This window comes from Amblyomma mixtum, chromosome 7 (assembly GCF_055824585.1).
Source record: "Amblyomma mixtum isolate Tamu chromosome 7, ASM5582458v1, whole genome shotgun sequence".
In the NCBI taxonomy this organism is placed as follows: Eukaryota; Metazoa; Arthropoda; class Arachnida; order Ixodida; family Ixodidae; genus Amblyomma; species Amblyomma mixtum.
Window position 1 is genome coordinate 78,165,333 of NC_143018.1, and position 18,036 is coordinate 78,183,368.

The 18,036-nt window shown below is 55.4% G+C and overlaps 2 protein-coding genes across 2 annotated transcripts in view; both read right to left on the reverse strand.

Moving 5' to 3' along the window:
• Positions 1 to 2,138: 2,138 nt before the first annotated feature.
• Positions 2,139 to 18,036, reverse strand: part of LOC149336572 (uncharacterized) — a 35,934-nt gene continuing 20,036 nt past the window's right edge. The window contains exon 3 of the mRNA XM_089554177.1: positions 2,139 to 2,197. Within this exon, the coding sequence (XP_089410303.1) occupies positions 2,139 to 2,197 (59 nt within the window). The remainder of the gene's footprint in view (positions 2,198 to 18,036) is intronic.
• Positions 2,747 to 10,012, reverse strand: LOC149336573 (uncharacterized). The gene is made up of 2 exons (XM_089553614.1): positions 9,385 to 10,012; positions 2,747 to 2,787 (listed from the first exon to the last, which is right to left on the reverse strand). Exons 1-2 carry the CDS (start codon positions 10,010 to 10,012, stop codon positions 2,747 to 2,749), a joined length of 669 nt encoding a protein of 222 aa, XP_089409740.1.

Here is an 18,036-nt window from a genome sequence, read left to right on the forward strand (position 1 = left end):
TGCGTCCGTTCGAGCCCAGTTAGCGTTTTAGAGTATTCAGCTGTAACAGGCTGCATAGCGCTCTCATCCGGTCGTCCTCCTGTTTGACACCGCACATCTCTCTTACCGCCACAGTTCGCAAACACCGATGCGTCTTCGGAACAATTCAATGCGTCCCCTCCTGTCTCAGGGTGCATGTGTCTCGTAACATCGGCAAAGTTCGCTGAAACGTACCCGCAGAAGGGGCAGATGAACTCATCTCCTTTCAATGCAGGTGTCTGCCACCCTAACGAATTCTTTTCCGTGAGTGAATACGGTGTAGGGGTCTTTTCAGGTAGTGTTCACCACCTTCTCGATGGTCGTTGTCCGCAAATGAACCCAGAACACAGCTTCTGTAGTAGTAGTCAGGAAAGCACACAGCTTCTGCAAATAAAGTGAATAGAATTTGTGGCATTAGGGAAATTCTTTTTTTTGTCGATTTACTTCGCAATGTTTTCTTGCAATGGTTCAAGCATGCCAGATTGTTGGCATGCTTGGCGATAAGTCTCGCAAAGATTGATGCTAAATTAACATACAGGTGGTGAAGATTTTCAGCAAACGCACCAAGTCAACATCTCAAGGAAGTGAATTTAATTACCTTCCCAGTGTCACTTGGGCACGGCCGAGTATAGAAGCTGCAAGAGCACCGAAAACCAAGGGAAAGAAAAGCAGTTTCAATGTAGTTACAGGACTACGATCAGTTTATGAGTGATTTGCACGATATATCAGCAATGCTTACATCAACAGCGTTTAGTGTGTTCGAAGTATGTGGCAATGTGTTTTTAATACTTTAGGTACCATATGTAGGAGGAGGAGGAGGAATGAGAGGAAAGGCAGGGAGGTTACCCGAAAGAATTACCGGTTTGCTACCCTACACGGGGGGAAGGGGGTGAGGGGATAAAAAAAATGAAAGAGAAAGGAGAGTAACAGAAAATTGAAGTCACAGGAAAGTCAGCATTTGTGAAGTCACAGCCTGTCATGCAGGCCAGAAGTCCGCAAGAAGCGGAGCAGTGCCTTTGAGGCCTTCACCGCCGATGATCGCTGCGGCCAGTGGCCGAGTATCTTCATTTCAGTCAGTGGGCGTGGATCTAGACCCTCCAGCGCACGGCTGAGAGACTGCCTTTCGGCGCTGTAGGCAGGGCAGTCACAAAAATGTGTGATATAGTCTCGTCATACCCGCAGATCACACATGCAGGGCTATCAGCCATAGCGATCATGAAAGAGTAATTGTTGGTGAAAGCAACACCAAGCCACAGGCGACACAGCAAAGTTTCGTCACGTCGTGGTAGGCAGTATGGAAGCCGGAGATTCAGATCTTGGTCCAAAGATTTCAAAGGACCATATGTAGTAGTTGTTTTAACATACCAGGGTTCAGGGTGACTGCTGTGAAACTGACGTTTGCAAGCACGAAGGTCTTCTAAATGGCGGAGGTGGTTGCTATTAATGCAAAATTATTTTTTGTGTCAAGAGTGATTAATGAAATGGTAATAATTGACGAAGTAATCAGTTGAATTAGCCAACTACTGTCACCAATTAAAGAGTATTAGTTGATTCATTCAATTAGTAGTTATATAATTATAAAACCAATAATTTCAATTGCATTCAGTTAATCACTCAAATAAAAGAATTTGATTAATTGCACCAATAAATATCTGACCTAATTATTTCAATTAGTGACGTATTTCACACATTAATTCGTAATAAGATCGAACTGATGATTTACAGAAGTACTGAATCAGTGCTGTGGTGTGCTTACTACACGCTCTAGCAACGAGACTTGTAGAACCAAATCAGCTTCATTAATAGAAATGCCTTCCTATTACTGCACCCAAGAAAACTAAAGTGCACTTGTGGTATTTTTTCTAACTAGGTCAGTCCTGCATGTGTCAAGCAGTCTTAAGAGTTACAGGCCAGGTATTTTCACTCTATTGATCAAAAAGCTCGGCTGTGTGGGCGAAGAAACTCTGTTTACATATCGCACGCAAAACTTTCTTCTCAAGCAGATAAATCTTGTTCTTATTAAGGCACTGGTAGTTGCCCACACAATCTAGGAGTAATTCAGGTAGGATAAAAATAAAGATTCAAACAACAGAAGTTCCACTTTAGATATATATAGACGCCTATGCCGATTTGTAAACATTGCGATACGAGAAAGCTTTGTTATTACTGCGGTCACATGGTGATCCCAGCTCAAATGACTCGTAAAGTGGACACCTAACACAGAATGCTTTCCACAGCGTCAATTAGTTCTGAATCTAAGTTCAGATCAGGTACAAAGGTAAGAACTAGACTCTGGAGGCGTCTAGTTCAGGAGTGTGCTCATGAAAGCTTTAAAAATAGCGACCGTAGTACATCATCCATCGTATCTTAGTGTATGCTGCTTTGCACAGCGTGTTAAGGCAGCTCTGATATTACAACCAATCCAGGCAGCATCATCCATGACATTGTGCTGGGAGAAACCATGGTGTGTGGTGGAGTTTGACGTCCACATCTTTTGAAGCGGTCGCTTTACTACAAGAAGTCTCGGGCTGAGATAGCCGTGCGTTGGTCGGTGACCTTCAATGCTCAGCCAAGGTCAAACCTTCTGTTTAAGTTTGGAGAACCAGTAGATGGTCAATGGTCAGACCAATGGTCAAGCAATTGGACAGGTCAAGGGTCAAGGTCAAGGGTCAAGCTCAATGTCATTTCATGGTCAAATTAACGTCAGCAATTAAACAACAAAGTTAGGCTAGTTGGTGCTGGGACACTGTCCCGTCTGATTCTCGGTCTCTGTGCAATGTTTTATTCGCGTTAGTTAACATGTCGCTGCCAAGTCAAGGTAAAGCCGGGAACGTCAAGGCCACGTCAAGGTAAACTAAAATTTGGTCAGGTGATCGACTTTGGGCTTGCCGCTGAGCCTAAACATGGCGTTTACGTAATAGGTCGTGGCGTCACGCCTTCTTTAACCTAATACATGACGGAAGAACGAAAAAATTAACGGTGGTTTTGGTTTGTTTAAACCGACTAAGAAGCAGTAGCTTCACGATGGTTTAGCCTATACAAAGTCTTGTTATCCTGTTCCTTTAGAGTTTTTTTTTTTGCATTTTTCAGGCTAAACTATCGTGAAGGTTGCGTTTATGGTTTATGGCGGTTTAATGTATCTTTAACGTCCACTGACACCGCATTGTACACTGGCCTCTAGAATTTCGCCTCCATCGAAATTCGACCTCCGCGGCCGGAAGCGAACCCGCGTCTCTGGTCAGCAGCCGAGGGCCGTAACCACTGAGCCACCATGGCGGAGCATCTTTCAAACAAGAAACGCAGCGTAACGCCTGATGGTCGCCAACATCCTTAAACGGCCTTCCGTACAGGTAGAAGTGGAATTTGTACGTACAGGAGATCATCGTGGGATACTATTTTTCAGATATTGAATAGTCACCCTCTGCCTCTCATACCAAGCTGCTCACAGAGGAAATTACTCGCTCTAGTCCGCGCTTTCATTGAATGAGCAAGGTGCCGAGGTTCTAGCTACCTGTGTCAGTACGAATGAAGGCTTCTGCTTCTTCATTAAAGCGGGCGGGAACTGGTGGTGCTTGCACACGGGATTGAAGCTCCTTGAACCCTTCGATTTGCGGCGTTTGCCATTGAAACGGGTGGTGGTAGTGAAAAACTTTTAGTTGATGGCCTAAAAAAATTATGCAGCAGCATTTCGGGTGGTCTTCAGGCTGCCGGTTGTGGCGTCCAGGCTGTGGCTAGTCGCGACGTCCTCTGCCCAGGTCACCAGCCGAAAATGGAGATTCGCCTTGGTGTTGGACAAGCCGCCTTCCACTGCTGCGGACTGTTTAGGTGCCAAGAGGCAGGGATGGAGTGTGCTGGGCAGGACAATAGGATATGAGCGTAGTCGGCTCATGGGCTGTACGCTCCGCAGTACGCTCCGGGGTGGAGGAGGGAAAGACATGAGCGGGTGAGAAAGGTGTGGGCTTCAAGCTGGCTTCACAAGCGTTACGTCTACTTTTCTCACGTACGTCATAAGTGAAGGCATTGCGACAATAGCAGTTTACGAAACGATGTGCATAGATAGCGGTGCAGCCCAAAATTATCTCCAAACGCCTTGCTGGTCGGTTCGATTCGGGAAATATGAAACATCGGCTGCCGTTCCTTGGCCGGATCCCACTTTTTCCTTGCTGACAACGGGGGACAAGGTCAGGTAGGCGATGCGCAACCTTTCTGGCTTCAGCTTAAACACATTAAACATGACCGCCTCTAACACTTGCTTCAGCCACCTTGGGCGTTCATCGAAACTCCTCGCGAAGAATATGGCCTCGTCTAAAAGGAAAGTCCGTACTTGGACCAATGGTCAATGATTTTCTTACGTTCAATCAGGAAGCCTATGTATGCCCCAGATCGCCGGGCAAGAATCTACGTCCTTTCACCACCACTCGAGCAGAACATGGTCTTTAAAGGGCAACTACATAAGTTTTAGATATCGACGAACTTTAACGGTTCGAATGTGTGAAAATTGCAGGTTGTGGGGAATCATGTTGCCCCTCGCCCGCCGGATGCACCCTTCTCTCTCTCGTGGCCTACCACGGCTCTTCCTCTGGCGGCCCCCGACATGGAGCGGAGGGGAGGCGCCCGCGACTACGCGTCGTCACGTGGGCAGCCCTCCTTACCCAGCCCTCTCGGTTTCGGCGGCCGCGCGGGCCGCGCGCACGGGCACAGTCTGATGGAGAGTTGACAGCGAGCCTTGAGAGAGAGCGGACGCGACATCAGCGGCGGCCCAGGTGACCCGAACTGTTATGTGCCTGTCTCCTGTGCCTGTGTCCTGTGCCTGTTGCCTGCCGCTGCTGCCTGCGCGCGACCGAGGAAAGTTATTGGGAGATCCCAATTAAAGGTTTTGCCTGCGGGCTTATTCCTCGGAGGTGTGTTCTTCGCGGCCACAGGTGTGGTCGAGCTAGCGGAGTGGCGTTAGCCCCGAGTTCAGGGTCCGAACCGTGCCAGTAACCCCACATTTTGGCGCACCAACGTGGGGCCCCTCTGGAGTTCCAGGTGGGGTGCTAGCTCACGAAGAACAGCATGAGCAGCCCGCGCTACGGGCTGCCGGACCTAATGATGTTGGCTGATGTATGGGGCGAAGCACGGGAGATCTCGAGCATCGTTTCCGTGGCCACATCTAAACCGACCGCGGATGCGGTAACGCAAGGTCCGTCGGGCGCTATGCATGAAGCCGCAGGCGCGGCTGGCGTCCGAAATATTTCGCCAGGAGTTCCTGGTGAATACTCCGAGCTGGAGCAGCCAGATGGCTGTGGCTACAGGAGTTCCGCTCTGCTGAACGTGTCCCCAGGCGCTCCCGCAGATGCGGGTCGCGCAACTGGTTACGCGCCGGGAGATCCCGGCCAGCAAGGAAAGCCAAAGTCAGGTGTCAGTGGCTTCCAAACGCTCCGCTACGTCTCAGGCGCGTCCGCAGATGCGGTTCGCAAAACGAGTTTCCACCCAGGAGATCCTGGACTGCTCGTAGAGCCATTGCCAGTTGGCGTCGGCTACTCGCTCCTTTCAACTCCTGCGCACGCATTCAGACCAGGTGGTCTAACTGCGTCGACGCCCGCAGATGCGGGCAGCGCTCCCCGCCAGATGGCAGAGGTTGACGCAGCGCAACTTGGTCCGGGAGGTCCCGAGCACCACTACAAGCCACCGCCAGTTGGCGAAGGCAACAAAAGCTGGCCAGTTGGCCCCGCTCTAACTACGCCCGCAAATGTGAGACGCGCACCCAGCCAGGTGGCTGAAGAGCGCGCAGTGTGTCCGGCAGAGGGAGAGAACATCGCAAACGTCCTCGCAAACGCTTTGCAGCAGATGTTGCAATTAGCGCGCTCGCCCGGCCCTCGGATCGGAGTGCCGATACCGAATTACAGTGGCTACAGCGACAAGCAAAGTGCGAATGACTTTCTGCTGGCCCTGCGCCGGTACGAGCTAGCGAGTGACCTGAGCGAGAGCGAGATTCTGAGACGAGTTCTCCCCGTCGCACTCGTTGATCAAGCCGCCCGGGGGTACCAGTTGGTTGGCCACACAGCAGGCAACATGGCTGATTTTCGACGCTTGTTCAGGGAGGAGTTCCTTCCATACGATTACAAGCTGCGTATGCGATGAGAGCTTGAACTGCGGACACAGGCCCCGGATGAATCGCTTGTCGAGTTCGTACGAGCGATGCAAGAGCTGTATGAATATGCAGACCCAGGAGCTCCGAGTTCGGAGCGAGTGGAACGTGTCATCCGGCAGAGCCATCCGACATTTTCCCTCTACTTGAGGGGCTGCAGATGCAGCGATTTGAACGAGCTTGCCGTTGAAGCGCGCCGAGTCCAGGCTCAAATTTCAGCGGCCCGTAAATACCGGCCCCCACCGCCGGCTGAGGAGTGCCTCGAGCCAAGGTGTGCCTGGAGCGGCGTTGCAGCGATAAGGGGTGAGATCACTCCCATGGCAGGTGCGTTCACGAACGAGCGGATGCCGTTCGCAATATCGGATCGTGCTCTGGATCCCTACAGGTACGGGCTGCGGAGTGCTGATACACAACCCCCGGAGATCTGCGGGGTACCGCCACAAAAGCCCACGCCTGCTCAGAAAGCACCCACGGAAATCCGTGTACGGCTGGATGGCCGAGGTGCCACTGAGAACCCCCGAGCGTCGCAGCGAGAAGCATGGAGATCTGTGCGCTGCTTTAATTGTGGCCAGAATGGTCACATAGCCAGACACTGCCCCTCGAGATCGGGAAACGAGGCAGGCCGCCGGTAGCAGCACCGGCGGAGGCTACCAACGCTCGGGAGCCCATCCCCGTCACGTCCGCATTCAAAGTTGGAGAACCAACTAACACGCCTGCTCCTTTCATGGACCTCGCAGTTGCGGGGAGAACCTTTAAGGCGTTGCTGGACACGGGGGCAAGCATCTCGCTAATAGGAGACGAGGTCGTTTCCCAGCTCCGGCGGAGATCCGTTCGGTTGCGACAGCGAAGGACGCCACTCCAGCTAGCTAGCGGAGAAGTGCGGTCCTGTGGTGACGTTCGCCTCGCAATGCGCTGGGATCAGCGTGTGCGCAGAATGCGTTTCGTTCACCTGCCTGGTCTCACAGTGCCAGTTATTCTAGGCCGAGAGTTCTTGGCGAAAACTGGACTGGTTGTAGACATCGCCCGTGGCGGATATCGGGAGAACCCGTGCGCCCCACTGAGGCCCTTTGTCGACCCGCCGACTGCAACGAGATCGTTGTCAGAACGCACGGCCGACACGCCCGCGGAGGAGCGAAATACCTCCCACGAGCAAAGCCCGCACCGCCAAATGCCGGGATCGGCAGCAGCGGCCCGCTCCAATGCGCCCTCTCCGAGGTCGGAGAAGGGAAAGCAGGCTGTACCGACAGATGTCGGCGAGCTAAGAGACAGCGGGTTTCCCCGCCCAATGCCGAGATCGGCAGCGGCGGCCTGTCAGCACGGTTATCCTCCGAGATCGGGGGCGAAAATGCACAACTTACTGGCAGATGCCGGTGCGCTGACACAGCTCGAACGTGACCGCCTCTTGTCGTTGTTGGATGACTTTGACGAGATATTCACGGACCAGCCGGGATGCACTAGTTTGGTGCAGCACCGCATAGATACGAGTGACGCGCTGCCCTGGAAATGTAACCCAAGGCCCGTCAGTGCTGCCAGACGGCAAGCTATCGACGAGGCGCTCCAGGAGTTGCTCGATGCTGGTCTCATATGCCGCTCTTCCAGTCCCTGGGGGTTCCCAGTGGTTCTTGTGCCGAAGAAAGATCGCACGTGGCGCTTGTGCGTTGACTATCGGCGGCTGAATGCGGTCACAAAGAAAGATGCGTACCCCTTCCCGAGAATAGACGAGATCGTCTCAAATCTCGGCGGCGCTAAGTTCTCGATTCTTGACGCAAGTAAGGGGTACCTGCAGGTCGAAATGCGACCGGGCGATGAGTGCAAAACGGCCTTCACGTGTCACAGAGGTCTGTTTCACTTCACGAGAATGCCTTTCGGTTTGTCCGGAGCTCCGAGCACATTCCAAAGGCTGATGGACCGTGTACTCGGAGACGCCAGATGGCATCACGCTCTCGCATACCTGGACGATGTGATCGCCTACTCTCAAACTTTCGAGGAGCACCTCGATCACCTGAGAGATGTCCTGGGAAATCTCAGGGCGGCTGGCATCACGCTCAATCCCGCAAAGGTGCAAATCTGCCAGGCTCAGGTGAGCTTGCTTGGATATCGAGTAAAACGGGGACAGGTGTCTCCAGATCCAGAGAAGCTTCGGGGGATCCTGGAGTTTCCTGCGCCTAAAGATGTGAGCGGTGTTCGCCGTTATCTTGGCATGGTGGGATACTATCGCCATTTCATTCCTAACTGTGTGCGACTGCAAGCGCCCTTTGCAAGATTGCTAAGAAAGTCTTCTCCGTGGATATGGGGAGACGAGCAGGAAAAGAGCTTTCATCAGCTCTCGCACGCTATCGCTGAGACGGCGGCTTTGAAGCTGCCCGACCTGAACCGCCCATTTGTTATCCAGACAGATGCCTGTGATATCGGGGTGGGAGCAGTACTCCTTCAGATGGAGGGGCATGAACTCCTACCTGTGGCATTTGCGAGCCGCGCCCTGACGCCGGCAGAACGCAATTACTCAGCGACAGAAAAGGAATGCCTGGCCATCATCTACGCACTTCGAAGGTTCGAGATGTACGTAGAGGGAACAAAGTTCACGGTCGAGACCGACCATATGGCCTTAACCTGGCTGAAACGCCTGCGTGAGCCCAGCGGGAGGCTTGCGCGATGGGCCCTGACACTGCAACGCTTCGAGTTCGAAGTGCGTTACCGCAAAGGCACTGCAAATGTAGTCGCCGATGCGCTGTCACGGGCGCCGGTCACTGACACCCAACCGGCCGGCCAGGACGAGGAGGAGGCAGAGTGGCAGCTGTCTCCCCCTCTGCGGAAGGAGCTCGTTGCGGGGAGTGCCCCGTTTTCGAAGCCCCGAGAGCACGTGCACCTCGTTGGAGCGGGGATCCCTCTCGAGGTTGCGTTCAGCAGAGAAGAGCTTGTCAAGGCTCAGCAGGAAGACTCATTCTGTCAGGAGTTGATCAATAGTCTTAGTGAAGAAACAGACACTCCGACGAGTCAGGCCAAATTGCGCTGTGAAGCCACTGGTAGTGTGGTTGGCGCTAATAGTGGTATCGCTGGTGATGAACGACCGCGGTTGCCAGCCGAAGAACAGGTTTCCTTCCAGATGGATCTGTAGGCAAGGCTGTTGCGTCCAATCCGCGGGTTGATTCGCGTTCTCAACTGGGCAGGTGAAGACCAGGTCGGATGCCAAACAAGGTAGCGATGAGCCAAGGAGTAGGGCAGCCTTTTTTTGTTGCCTTGTTTTCCCGTGTATGTGCCGTACGCGTAGAGCGTCGACGTTGGCAGAGTAAATCCCAAGTTCGTGTCAGGTATGTTGCCTTTTATGGGCGAACTTCCGTCAGTCTTCGTGAAATGCACCGAGAGTAATTCCGATGAGTTATAGTCAAAGCCGTGCATGTAAAAGTACTTTAGATCCTTGAATAGCGTTTCGTGCTGCGCAATAAACTGGTCCTTGTAGTACCCCCGAAACATGTTACCTCCAGTGAATCTGAATTCGATCCAGAAGTAATCGCCTACTGTGGGGAGTGGCAGACCTGCGCCGTAATATATGCCGTGTACTTTGATTGCCACCTTTGGGGGATTATATTCGAAGTCGCCGATTTCCACGTATTCCACTCGTCTCCACATGTTTATTGAGTAACGTAACAATCTCGGAACATGCTCCTGGTGGAGAGGTTTCTGGAGCAGGAACACGTGCACTGACACCTTGTCTTCCACTTTGATGGGCAACTTTTTTTCCCAACCAAAATTTTTGGTTGAAGTCTGTGGGATATCAAAAATCAGGTGATATCCTTTCCTCGCCAACACCTCTTTCTGCTTGGCAACGATATCGTCTGGATACTTCCCCTCCGTAAGCAGCGGCATGATGGCGCCTTAACGATATCTGCTCAGCAGACGTCCGAAGATTTTAACGCCTCCTCGAAGTGCTGTCGCTCCACTCAGCTGGTGCTAACGCCGTCAAGGGATCTCAAAAGATGGCTCAGGGTCTGGTCAGCTGCAGTTCCTGCACAAGATCAAGGGGCAACTTAGATGCTTAACACTTTGCTGTCGCCGCTGCTGTGTTGGTGATCTGTTGATGGCGGCTTGAATTTATAGGCAAGGGCTCCCGGAAGGCCAGCAGGTGAGTGCGAGGATGGGATGGGACCTCAGCTGCGTCGAGATTCGGCGAAGATTTTAACGCCTCCTCGAAGTGCTGTCGCTCTACTCAGCTGCTGCTAACGCCGTCAAGTGATCTCAAAAGATGGCTCAGGGTCTGGTCAGCTGCAATTCCTGCACAAGATCAAGGGGCAACTTAGATGCTTAACACTTTGCTGTCGCCGCTGCTGTGTTGGTGATCTATTGATGGCGGCTTGAATTTATAGGCAAGGGCTCCCGGAAGGCCAGCAGGTGAGTGCGAGGATGGGATGGGACATCAGCTGCGTCGAGATTCGGCGAAGAATTTAACGCCTCCTCGAAGTGGTGTGGCTCTACTCAGCTGCTGCTTACGAAGTCCAGCGATCTCAAAAGATGGCTCACGGTCTGGTGTCCGGCGGAAGGAGAGAGGTGTGGGGAATCATGTTGCCCCTCGCCCGCCGGATGCACCCTTCTCTCTCTCGTGGCCTGCCGCGGCTCTTCCTCTGGAGGCGCGGCGGCGGAAAGAGCGGAGGGGAGGCGCCCGCGACTACGCGTCGTCACGTGGGCAGCCCTCCTTACCCACCCCTCTCTCGGTTTCGGCGGCCGCGCGGGCCGCGCGCACGGGACAGTCGGATGGAGGGTTGGACAGCGAGCCCTGAGAGAGAGCGGACGCGGCACCAGCGGCGGCCCAGGTGACCTGAACTGCTCTGTGCCTGTCTCCCGTGCCTGTGTCCTGTGCCTGTTGCCTGCCGCTGCTGCCTGCGCGCGACCGAGGAAAGACATTGGGAGATCCCAATTAAAGGTTTTGCCTGCGGGCTTATTCCTCGGAGGTGTGTTCTTCGCGGCCACAGGTGTGGTCGAGCTAGCGGAGTGGCGTTGGCCCCGAGTTCAGGGTCCGAACCGTGCCAGTAACCCCACATTTTGGCGCCCAACGTGGGGCCCCTCTGGAGTTCCAGGTGGGGTGCTAGCTCACGAAGAACAGCATGACCAGCCCGCGCTACGGGCTGCCGGACCTAATGATGTTGGCTGATGTATGCGGCGAAGCACGGGAGATCTCGAGCATCGTTTCCGTGGCCACATCTAAACCGACCGCGGATGCGGTAGCGCAAGGTCCGTCGGGCGCTATGCATGAAGCCGCAGGCGCGGCTGGCGCCCGAAATATTGCGCCAGGAGTTCCTGGTGAATACTCCGAGCTGGAGCAGCCAGATGGCTGTGGCTACAGGAGTTCCGTTCTGCTGAACGTGTCCCCAGGCGCTCCCGCAGATGCGGGTCGCGCAACTGGTTGCGCGCTGGGAGATCCCGGCCAGCAAGGAAAGCCAAAGTCAGGTGTCAGTGGCTTCCAAACGCTCCGCTACGTCTCAGGCGCGTCCGCAGATGCGGTTCGGAAACCCAGTTTCCAACCAGGAGATCCTGGACTGCTCGTTGAGCCATTGCCAGTTGGCGTCGGCTACTCGCTCCTTTCAACTCCTGCGCACGCATTCAGACCAGGTGGTCTAACTGCGTCGACGCCCGCAGATGCGGGCAGCGCTCCCCGCCAGATGGCAGAGGGTGACGCAGCGCACATTGCTCCGGGAGGTCCCGAGCACCACTACAAGCCACCGCCAGTTGGCGAAGGCAACCCTTTTCCCGCCTCAGACAAAAGCTGGCCAGTTGGCCCCGCTCTAACTACGCCCGCAAATGTGGGACGCGCACCCAGCCAGGTGGCTGAAGAGCGCGCAGTGTGTCCGGCGGAAGGAGAGAACATCGCAAACGTCCTCGCAAACGCTTTGCAGCAGATGTTGCAATTAGCGCGCTCGCCCGGCCCTCGGATCGGAGTGCCGATACCGAGTTACAGTGGCTACAGCGACAAGCAAAGTGCGAATGACTTTCTGCTGGCCTTGCGCCGGTACGAGCTAGCGAGTGACCTGAGCGAGAGCGAGATTCTGAGACGAGCTCTCCCCGTCGCACTCGTTGATCAAGTCGCCCGGTGGTACCAGTTGGTTGGCCACACAGCAGGCAACATGGCTGATTTTCGACGCTTGTTCAGGGAGGAGTTCCTTCCATACGATTACAAGCTGCGTATGCGACGAGAGCTTGAACTGCGGACACAGGCCCCGGATGAATCGCTTGTCGAGTTCGTACGAGCGATGCAAGAGCTGTATGAATATGCAGACCCAGGAGCTCCGAGTTCGGAGCGAGTGGAACGTGTCATCCGGCAGAGCCATCCGACATTTTCCCTCTACTTGAGGGGCTGCAGATGCAGCGATTTGAACGAGCTTGTCGTTGAAGCGCGCCGAGTCCAGGCTCAAATTTCAGCGGCCCGTAAATACCGGCCCCCACCGCCGGCTGAGGAGTGCCTCGAGCCAAGGTGTGCCTGGAGCGGCGTTGCAGCGTTAAGGGGTGAGATCACTCCCATGGCAGGTGCGTTCACGAACGAGCGGATGCCGTTCGCAATATCGGATCGTGCTCTGGATCCCTACAGGTACGGGCGGCGGAGTGCTGATACACAACCCCCGGAGATCTGCGGGGTACCGCCACAAAAGCCCACGCCTGCTCAGTAAGCACCCACGGAGGTCCGTGTACGGCTGGATGGCCGAGGTGCCACTGAGACCCCCCGAGCGTCGCAGCGAGAAGCATGGAGATCTGTGCGCTGCTTTAATTGTGGCCAGAGTGGTCACATAGCCAGAAACTGCCCCTCGAGATCGGGAAACGAGGCAGGCCGCCGGTAGCAGCACCGGCGGAGGCTACCAACGCTCGGGAGCCCATCCCCGTCACGTCCGCATTCAAAGTTGGAGAACCAACTAACACGCCTGCTCCTTTCATGGACCTCGCAGTTGCGGGGAGAACCTTTAAGGCGTTGCTGGACACGGGGGCAAGCATCTTGCTAATAGGAGACGAGGTCGTTTCCCAGCTCCGGCGGAGATCCGTTCGGTTGCGACAGCGAAGGACGCCACTCCAGCTAGCTAGCGGAGAGGTGCGGTCCTGTGGTGACGTTCGCCTCGCAGTGCGCTGGGATCAGCGTGTGCGCAGAATGCGTTTCGTTCACCTGCCTGGTCTCACAGTGCCAATTATTCTAGGCCGAGAGTTCTTGGCGAAAACTGGACTGGTTGTAGACATCGCCCGTGGCGGATATCGGGAGAGCCCGTGCGCCCCACTGAGGCCCTTTGTCGACCCGCCGACTGCAACGAGATCGTTGTCAGAACGCACGGCCGACACGCCCGCGGAGGAGCGAAATACCTCCCACGAGCAAAGCCCGCACCGCCAAATGCCGGGATCGGCAGCAGCGGCCCGCTCCAATGCGCCCTCTCCGAGGTCGGAGAAGGGAAAGCAGGCTGTACCGACAGATGTCGGCGAGCTAAGAGACAGCGGGTTTCCCCGCCCAATGCCGAGATCGGCAGCAGCGGCCTGTCAGCACGGTTTTCCTCCGAGATCGGGGGCGAAAATGCACAACTTACTGGCAGATGCCGGTGCGCTGACACAGCTCGAACGTGACCGCCTCTTGTCGTTGTTGGATGACTTTGACGAGATATTCACGGACCAGCCGGGATGCACTAGTTTGGTGCAGCACCGCATAGATACGAGTGACGCGCTGCCCTGGAAATGTAACCCAAGGCCCGTCAGTGCTGCCAGACGGCAAGCTATCGACGAGGCGCTCCAGGAGTTGCTCGATGCTGGTCTCATATGCCGCTCTTCCAGTCCCTGGGGGTTCCCAGTGGTTCTTGTGCCGAAGAAAGATCGCACGTGGCGCTTGTGCGTTGACTATCGGCGGCTGAATGCGGTCACAAAGAAAGATGCGTACCCCTTCCCGAGAATAGACGAGATCGTCTCAAATCTCGGCGGCGCTAAGTTCTTCTCGATTCTTGACGCAAAGGGGTACCTGCAGGTCGAAATGCGACCGGGCGATGAGTGCAAAACGGCCTTCACGTGTCACAGAGGTCTGTTTCACTTCACGAGAATGCCTTTCGGTTTGTCCGGAGCTCCGAGCACATTCCAAAGGCTGATGGACCGTGTACTCGGAGACGCCAGATGGCATCACGCTCTTGCATACCTGGACGATGTGATCGTCTACTCTCAAACTTTCGAGGAGCACCTCGATCACCTGAGAGATGTCCTGGGAAATCTCAGGACGGCTGGCATCACGCCAATCCCGCAAAGGTGCAAATCTGCCAGGCTCAGGTGAGCTTGCTTGGATATCGAGTAAACCGGGGACAGGTGTCTCCTGATCCAGAGAAGCTTCGGGGGATCCTGGAGTTTCCTGCGCCTAAAGATGTGAGCGGTGTTCGCCGTTATCTTGGCATGGTGGGATACTATCGCCATTTCATTCCTAACTGTGTGCAACTGCAAGCGCCCTTGGCAAGATTGCTAAGAAAGTCTTCTCCGTGGATATGGGGAGACGAGCAGGAAAAGAGCTTTCATCAGCTCTCGCACGCTATCGCTGAGACGGCGGCTTTGAAGCTGCCCGACCTGAACCGCCCATTTGTTATCCAGACAGATGCCTGTGATATCGGGGTGGGAGCAGTACTCCTTCAGATGGAGGGGCATGAACTCCTACCTGTGGCATTTGCGAGCCGCGCCCTGACGCCGGCAGAACGCAATTACTCAGCGACAGAAAAGGAATGCCTGGCCATCATCTACGCACTTCGAAGGTTCGAGATGTACGTAGAGGGAACAAAGTTCACGGTCGAGACCGACCATATGGCCTTAACCTGGCTGAAACGCCTGCGTGAGCCCAGCGGGAGGCTTGCGCGATGGGCCCTGACACTGCAACGCTTCGAGTTCGAAGTGCGTTACCGCAAAGGCACTGCAAATGTAGTCGCCGATGCGCTGTCACGGGCGCCGGTCACTGACACCCAACCGGCCGGCCAGGACGAGGAGGAGGCAGAGTGGCAGCTGTCTCCCCCTCTGCGGAAGGAGCTCGTTGCGGGGAGTGCCCCGTTTTCGAAGCCCCGAGAGCACGTGCACCTCGTTGGAGCGGGGATCCCTCTCGAGGTTGCGTTCAGCAGAGAAGAGCTTGTCAAGGCTCAGCAGGAAGACTCATTCTGTCAGGAGTTGATCAATAGTCTTAGTGAAGAGACAGACACTCCGACGAGTCAGGCCAAATTGCGCTGTGAAGCCACTGGTAGTGTGGTTGGCGCTAACTCTAGTGTCGCTGGTATTGCGGCGAGTGAGTTGGAGAACTTCCTGCTGGGCCGTGATGGAGCTTTGCTAAAATACGTGCCAGGCAAAGAAGCCTCGGATGAGAGTTTCAAAGCCGTTATTCCGCGCAAACTGCGGCGCGCCGCTATGCGGCACTATCACGACGCAGACGGTCACGGGAGCGCTCCAAAGACATGGCAGAAGCTTTGTCGGTTTGCTACCTGGCCGGGAATGAAGGCTGACGTATGTAGATAATTACGAACATGCCACGTCTGTCAAGAGAGAAAGCCTAGTGGTGGAAAGCCACCTGGCTTACTCCAACCCATCCTAAGCACCAAGCCCTGGGAGATCCTGGCGTGCGATTTGATGGGGCCGCTGCCGCGCAGCAAACGAGGGTACAAATACGTGCTGGTAGTCACGTGTCACTTCAGTGGGATCGCTGAATTGTACCCGCTGCGAAAAGCGACTGCCCGGAAGATCCTGGCAAAGCTGTGTGAAGTGTTTTGCCGCTACGGCTTCCCAAAGCGGCTGATCACTGATAATGCCACGTATTTCACATCGAAAGTTTTCCGTGATACGTGTGCAGCAATGGGTGTCCGGCAGCAGAAAACCACGTGCTACCATCCCCAGTCCAATGTGAGCGAGCGCCGAAATCGAGATATCAAGCCGCTCCTGGGCGCATATGCGAGATCGCACAATGATTGGGATGAGCACTTGGACGCCATCTCCTTCGCTCTGCGCACGAGCACAAATCGCTCGACCGGCTTCACGCCGGCTTTTCTCATGTTTGGCAGAGAGCTGAACACGCCTATGGACACACTTCTCATGGAAGGGTCGGAGAGTGTCCGCGAAGTCACGGCAGATGTTGACGACTACGCAAGGCGATTGCGCGAGCGTTTGGCAAATGCCATTAAGGAGGCGAACCGCAGCCGCGCGTAGGCCAGGGCAAGTCAAAAGGCCACTTGTGATCGCGCACACAGAGACGTGGACTTTCAGATGGGAGACCTCGTTCTCAAGCGCAATCACGCACTCAGCGATGCAGCCGCAGGTTTCGCGGCCAGTCTAGCGCCCAAATGGGTGGGACCCTTCCTGATCGCTGGGAAGCTTTCGCGGCTCAACTACCGGCTGAAAGACCCGAGATCGGACCGAATCAGCGGACCCATTCACGTGGGAGAGCTGAAACAGTACTTCCAGAGGGAGGTGGCTGTGGAAGCAGAAACGCCACCCGCGCAAGATTGCGCCGAGGCGAGCGAAGCCCAGAGAGATCTCTACAGGCATCGCTATAATACCCGAAGCCAGCGAGCTCGCTGGGGCAACGGGAGAATGCCGAAAGCGTGAGATCACGCACACGGCGGCGTCGGTTGCCAAAACAGCTCGAGATCGAGCAAACGGCGAAGGAACGCCAGACGCGCGAGATCGCGCACGGTGGACCTCATGCAAGGAGATCCTTGCCCCCGACGTCACAATATCCGAACTGGGCGAGATCGCCGAATGTGACCCATGCCGACCACGGCAAAGCCTGGTGCGAGAGGTCTCGTGCCCACCCTGCCTGTGTGGATACACAAGCCGGTGTAGTTCCTGTGCCCGAAACCGTACAAGACGCCCGCTCGGTGGAGCCGAGCCCCCTCCGGCTGCCCTGATTTACGGCCCTGGCTTCAGCGACGGCACGGAGAGCGGCGCGCGTCCGGGGTCGAGCCGCCGAACTTCGCCCCCACACCATCGCACGGGGCATCGGCGGCGGTTCCGGAGCAGCGCGGGGCGAGCTGACGACGGGCGGCCTGAACGCGGAGCAGGCCGGCTTTCGCGGGCGCCATCCTGGTCTGGCCCGCGCCCCAGGCGCAGAGCTACCATCCCGGGGCCCAGTCTCCGGAAAGGCGGCATGGACCTGTTGATCCGCCGAGTTCGCTTCAGCGGGTGGAGGTCACTATTGAGAGAGGGAGGGTGTGGGGATTCATGTTGCCCCTCGCCCGCCGGATGCACCCTTCTCTCTCTCGTGGCCTACCACGGCTCTTCCTCTGGCGGCCCCCGACATGGAGCGGAGGGGAGGCGCCCGCGACTACGCGTCGTCACGTGGGCAGCCCTCCTTACCCAGCCCTCTCGGTTTCGGCGGCCGCGCGGGCCGCGCGCACGGGCACAGTCTGATGGAGAGTTGACAGCGAGCCTTGAGAGAGAGCGGACGCGACATCAGCGACGGCCCAGGTGACCCGAACTGTTATGTGCCTGTCTCCTGTGCCTGTGTCCTGTGCCTGTTGCCTGCCGCTGCTGCCTGCGCGCGACCGAGGAAAGACATTGGGAGATCCCAATTAAAGGTTTTGCCTGCGGGCTTATTCCTCGGAGGTGTGTTCTTCGCGGCCACAGGTGTGGTCGAGCTAGCGGAGTGGCGTTGGCCCCGAGTTCAGGGTCCGAACCGTGCCAGTAACCCCACATTTTGTTTTTTGTTTTTTTTGAATATTGGAAAAGTCTATTTATTTATTTATTTATTCACGTTGCTTCACAGGCTCCAAACATGGAGTATTGTGTGAGGGAGGGATTACATAAATAGGGGTAATAACAAGAGCATGAATGACATGATTATATAATGCTGATTGACTGTTAGTACTCATCAAACAGTAAGAACATCATCACACAATGCCAACTGACTCTTAGTACTCACCATAAAA